This window comes from Rhincodon typus, chromosome 3 (assembly GCF_021869965.1).
Source record: "Rhincodon typus isolate 14 chromosome 3, sRhiTyp1.1, whole genome shotgun sequence".
Lineage (NCBI taxonomy): Eukaryota > Metazoa > Chordata > Chondrichthyes > Orectolobiformes > Rhincodontidae > Rhincodon > Rhincodon typus.
Genome location: NC_063334.1, coordinates 10,687,230 through 10,693,229, shown reverse-complemented (window position 1 = coordinate 10,693,229; position 6,000 = coordinate 10,687,230). Strand labels below are relative to the sequence as shown.

The following is a 6,000-nucleotide window of genomic DNA, read 5'->3' as shown; positions in this document are numbered from 1 at the left end:
TTCAAAATCTCCCCTCCCCCCACCGCATCCCAAAACCAGTCCAGCTCATCCCTGCCTCCCTAACCTGTTCTTCCTCCCACCTATCCCCTCCTCCCACCTCAAGCCGCACCTCCATCTCCTACCGACCAACCTCATCCCGCCCCCTTGACCTGTCCGTCCTCCCTGGACTGACCTATCCCCTTCCTAACTTCCTACCTACACTCACCTTTCCTGGCCCCATCCCCGCCTCTTCGACCTGTTTGTTTCCTCTCCACCTATCCTCTCCTCTATCCCTCTTCTATCCGCCTCCCACTCTCTCCCTATTTATTTCAAAACCCCCTTCCCCTCCCCTTTTTCTGATGAAGGGTCTAGGCCCGAAACGTCAGCCTCTCTGCTCCTATGATGCTGCTTGGCCTGCTGTGTTCATCCAGCCCTGCACCTTGTTGTCCATGATTCCTCATTCAACTTCGAAGTATACAGCAAAGTGTTAGGGGCAGAGGTGGGGGGGCTCTGTCACTGTCTGTCTGCCGCAAGTTCTCCCCATGTCTGCGTAGGTTTCCTCCCACACTCCAAAGATGTGCTGGTTAGGTGGATTGGCCTTGGGAAATGTGGATTATGAGGTTAGTGTGGGGGTCTGTATCTGGGTCTGGTTGGAATGCTGTTTGGTTGATAGGTCAGTGCAGACTTGATGGGTTGAATGACCTTTATCTGCACTGTAGTGATTCTATGAACACTCAAAAGGCAACTATATTTAAGAATCAAATCTTAGCAGGTCAGGACTTGAAGCAGCATGCAAATAACTTCAAGGAGTGATTCCAAACTGCTGAGTTTTCACCGCTCTTAACCCTGCCAAGTAAATATTATTTGTAGAGCTAATAGATATGCTTCTCTCTGGATTTGCATGAATGTTAAAGACACATCCTCAATATTGGTGTTGAGATGAGGATGTGCACCGCTTTGCATGTCCGTTTGTGTTTCACTGAAACAGTTACTTTGGCTCCTCGTTCAGGTCTTTATTAGAAAAAGGAGTATTGCTTTCCCTTACCGGGTACCTATCCAGTTGTAGACAAATTGTACGTGGCCCATGAATCAAATCATTAACTCATCATGAAATATACATATCAAATGTGCAACCACCCAGTGTATATTGTTTCTAACCTTTTAGAAACAAATGAAGATCATACCTATGAGCTTAGTTATTGGAATGAAGAGTGTCAAAGGTTTTAGATAAAATCTATGCCCTTTGCTTTTCACGGCCGTGTACATTTTAGCTTAGTAGTCATGTGGAAGAGCAATTTGCAGCAATGACCTACAAATCATTGTGATGCAAAATCATAATTGTAGGAGGCATGATGCAAGAATAAGCTCATTTTACTAGGATCCAGTTTATAGTGCAGAAGACATTTTGCATATAATGCATGTAATTTTAACAATGTTGACAAAAGAAGGAACTTCAGGTCCTCAATTGTTGTTGGAAGGCTAAATTGTATTGCCAAAGTAGCTTAACAGGTTCTGATGCAATAATTTTATTGTAAAATTAATTTTTTTGCATTTTCATATTTTCAGGTGACATATTTTATGAAAATTTTGGGCCAGATTTTCGAGAAGGAGAAGGTTTCTTCTCTGTCTTTGCTATTTTCTTTCCAGCTGCTACTGGTATCCTCGCTGGGGCAAACATCTCTGGTGATCTTGCAGTAAGTGTTTGCTTATGTACAAAAAAGGATGAATCTTGAAAATCTGCAGTGTCCGCAGCTAGAACCCTTCCAACTAATTATTCTGTTAAGAGCTTGGACAGAGCCCTTTATATGTTTGTTCATTGAATCATAGAATCCCTACAGTGTGGAAACAGGCTATTTGGCTCAAGAAGTCCACACACACTGTCCGAAGACCATCCCACACAGATATTCCCCCCCCCCCCCCCCCCCCCCCATCCCAAAATCACTGTAACCTGGCATTTCCCATGGCTAATCCACCTGACCTACACATCCCTGGACACAATGGGTATTTTAGGCTGGCCAATTCACCCTAACCTGCACATCTTTGGACTGTGGGAGGAAACCAGAGCACCCGGAGGAACCCCACACAGACACTGGGAGAATGTGCAAACTCCACACACAGTCACCCGAGGGTGGAATTGAACCTGAGTCCCCAGTGTAGCGAGACAGCCGTACTGCCCCAAAATAAGAAGGGACAGAAAGGAACACTATGCATTGACCGGGAATTGAACCGGGATCTCCCGCATGGCAAGCAAGAATGTGAGAACTGTACCACCAATGCAAATACCTTGTCATTGGCAGAAGTTAGTATTGTATGAAAAGTGTGCTAGTTTTTTTTTTTAGGAAATGACATTATGAAATTAGGATTATTAGAAATTAAGTTCTGCACCATAGTCTGCAGATAAGCCTGTATTTCTAATAGGCAGCATTCTTCTAAGTTCTAGTAAAACCCGTTGGTCTGTAGCTGTCCTTGAACATGTATTGGTAAATTTCTTGTGTATTTTTCTATGTCACTCACCACTTCTGATTCATCTGTAGAGTTGCAATGTTTCTATAGACCTCTCCAAAAGCGACTTCCTTGGTCTAAACTTTCTGAAAGCTACACGTTGGTCCACAATATTTGGCTCTGTCAATTTTTAGCCTGATTGATTGATTGAGAAAAGTGTCTTCAATTTTTTGAGGTTCAATTTAAGTGCAAACCTTAAGCTAGTGAAGCCCGAATTGGTGAGGCAGAACTCCCTGTTCTAGATCAGGTGACCATGTCCATCTTTGCCAGAATTCTCTTCTGAACACATCAAATTAGGTTTTGTTCTGGTGCAGTAATGAAACAGCCCTAATCAAGGTTCCAAGTGACGTACTTTATGACTATGACTATGACTATGACTATGACTATGACTCTGCCAATGGTAAACCATACTTCTGTGCATTTCTACAGGATTTGAAATGGTTGATCACACCATGCTCCTGCAATGCCTCATTTTTGTTATCTATCCTCTGGCTGGCTTGATTTGCTATCAGTTTAGTTTTAGTCAGTGTTCCCTATCTTGGGGCTTCTTTTCCTGCATTCTCTCCATTACATCTGTCCCCTGAAAAAAACCTATCCTCCCGCTGCTTCATATTTCTCACCAACCTGACACACACTCCCACAGAAGCATCCGATTCCACATGTCTGCTGATGACACTCAGCTCTACTCCACAACCATACCCCTCAGCCCTTTGTGTTGCCTCTGATTTCGTTGTGCTACTAAATTGCTATCCAGTCCTAGGTGAGCAGAAATTTCTCCCAGTTAAATATAATGAAAAACAATTGCCAATTCTATTCTGGAGTTACTGACTCCATCCCTTGGGCAGGCAGCAGTCTGAACTTGATCCTGACTCTGCTCACAACCATGCTGACTGTTAGTTTGACTCTGTCCTCCCCATCATGGAAAGTACCCATTTTCACCTTTCAAATTGCCAGAGTTTACTGTTGCCTCAATCCATCCGTAAGTTTGCTTTGAGCTGTGACTGTTCCATTGCTTTTCTGGCCTGCCTCCCTGCAATCTCACTTCCCAACCTTCAGGTTGTTCAAACATATTATTCATTTCCAACTCCTGTTTTACTCACTCATTTGTCCCTGTCCTTGTTAATCCATACTGGTTCCTGCTTTGTCAATATCTTTTTGTTTGTTTTTCAAATTCTCAACCCTGTGTTTAAATCTCTTTCATGGTCTCGTTACTTACCCATCTTTGCAACCTTATCCAGCTTTACAACCTTCCTTGGGATCTCTGTTCTCTTCCGATTCTAGTAACATCTGTGTTCTTAATTTTTTTTTCACTTCTCGCATTAATCGTGTATGTTCAGTTGCCTTGATTCTACCTTTTGGAGTTCTGCTGTGATACCTTTGTATTTCTTGTGCTTCTGTTTATTACTTTTAAAAACATATATTTTCTTTACCTGACCCAATACATCTGAGTTGGTGCCATTTTTCCTGATAATACTTGTGTGAAGTCCCTTGTAAAAAATTTGATTTTGATCTAAGCAAATGGTCTATTTTGGTACATTTTTTAAAACAATTAACATTAGCTTATGTCCAATCTACTGATACTTTTATCATTGTTCATTGACTAATTCATATGATGCCTTGCAGCTGTCCTCTATCAAAGTATGCTAGGATTTTGCCATGGATCACTCAATTGGTCTGCTTTCCTGAAAGGGTGATCCCTAATTTTTAAAATAGTGCCCCCTAGTCTGGACTGACCCACTGGAGGAAACATGTTTTCCACTCTTCCTTGTTGTGATTGTAAGGATCTTATGCACATCAATCTCTTAACCTCTTGCTCCTCAAAATTCCAGAGAAACCAAGCACAATCTGTCCGACCTTACTCAGAAGCTAACCGGCTCATTCCAAGTACCAATCTAATAAACCACCTCCGAACCATCTCCAGTGCATTAGAATCCTTCCACTGCATGCAGAATTTGAAATGTGGCCTCAGTAATGTCCTGTACAATTGAAACATAACATCCTTTTTATATTCAATTCCTCCCGTGATAAATGATAGCACCCCATCTAATGCCTTCATTATGTGCAATACCTATGACTCATGTACTGAACATCTAAATCTTTCTGCGTCTCAGAATTCTGTACTCATTGTCAATTTAAGTAATATTCTTTTGCCTCTTCTTTCCAAATTGAACAACTTCACATTTTCTCTCATTCTATTTGTCAGATTTTTGCCTGCTTACTCGACCTATTTGTGTCTTTTACGCAACATAATTTTCCTGTCTATTCTCTGGTGTTGTCTGTGAACTTAGCTGTAATGCTTTTGTTCCCATCGTTGACATTTGCATCAATGACTTCAATAATTGAGACAAAAACAGGAATTACTAGAGAAACTGGGCAGGTCTGGCAGCTTCTGTAGAGAAAAATTCCCTTCTGAAGACTGGTCATTGGACTCGCAACATTAACTTTGCTTACACTCCCCAGATGCTGCCAGAGGTCCAGAGTTTCTCCAGAAATTTCCTGTTTTTGTTTGACTTCCAGCATCTGCAGTTCTTTTTGTTTAATTAATGATTGAGTCCTCAGCACAGATGCTCACAGGACTCCATTCATTGTATCCTGCCCTATATGCTTTTATGTTCCATATTAATATTCCTTATCAACTACCTTCTTGAAAATACAATCATAGGGTGTCTGCAATCTCACCTTTATCCAGAACACATTTCCCTTTACAAAGAAGCCAGGTGGGACTAGCTTAATTTGGGAATCTTGGTCAGCGTGGAAGAGTTGGGCTGAAAGGTCTATTTCTGTGCTGTATGACTCTGACTGTATAAACTCTTGCCAGTTGTTTTCGCATTCTTAGCAAGCTCCATCTCACAATCTCTGAGCTTCTTTCTCCTGATTTAATCTTTTACTCATTCTCTGGCATTCTTTATATCCTGACCAATCATTGTCCTCTCACCTTTGTAGTTATTTCCCTCAACCCTGATAATTTAGTTAACCAGTGATGATGGGTCCTCACTTCTTAGAAATTTTATTCGTAGTAGGGTTATATTCTATTGATTTAATGATGTGGAGGCGCCAGTGTTGGACTAGGGTGGATGAAGTCATAAGTCACATAACACCAGGTTATATTCCAACAGGTTTATTTGAAATTACAAGCTTTTGGGGCCTCAGTCCTCCTTCAGGACTGAGGCTCTGAAAGCTTCTATTTTCAAATAATCCTGTTGGAATATAACCTGGTATTGTGTTATTTCTGACTCTATTGATCTACACTACTGCCAATTCATTTGGTTAGCTCAGCTTTCATGACAACATGGTTGCTGTTACTTGGGTTTAAAATTCTGATCTGTCCTAAATGTTTCCCCTTTTAAAATCCAATTTTTTTTTTAAACTCTGGGGTTATTTGTTAATCCTGCCACATTACACGAAACCAAGTCTTGTGTAACCTGCCTTTTGATCAGTTCCCGAATATGCTATTCTAAGAAACCATCTCCAAAGCATTCTATGAATTCCCCAAGCAAGTTACTACTGCCAAACTGTTTC

At 41.3% G+C, this 6,000-nt stretch overlaps 1 protein-coding gene across 3 annotated transcripts in view; it reads left to right on the top strand.

Annotated features, from left to right (window-relative positions):
* Nucleotides 1-6,000, top strand: part of slc12a2 (solute carrier family 12 member 2) — a 254,349-nt gene that overhangs the window by 141,367 nt on the left and 106,982 nt on the right. For all 3 annotated transcript variants that reach the window (XM_048620707.1, XM_020533892.2, XM_048620718.1), the window contains exon 8: nt 1,546-1,673. In XM_048620707.1, the coding sequence (XP_048476664.1) occupies nt 1,546-1,673 (128 nt within the window). The remainder of the gene's footprint in view (nt 1-1,545; nt 1,674-6,000) is intronic.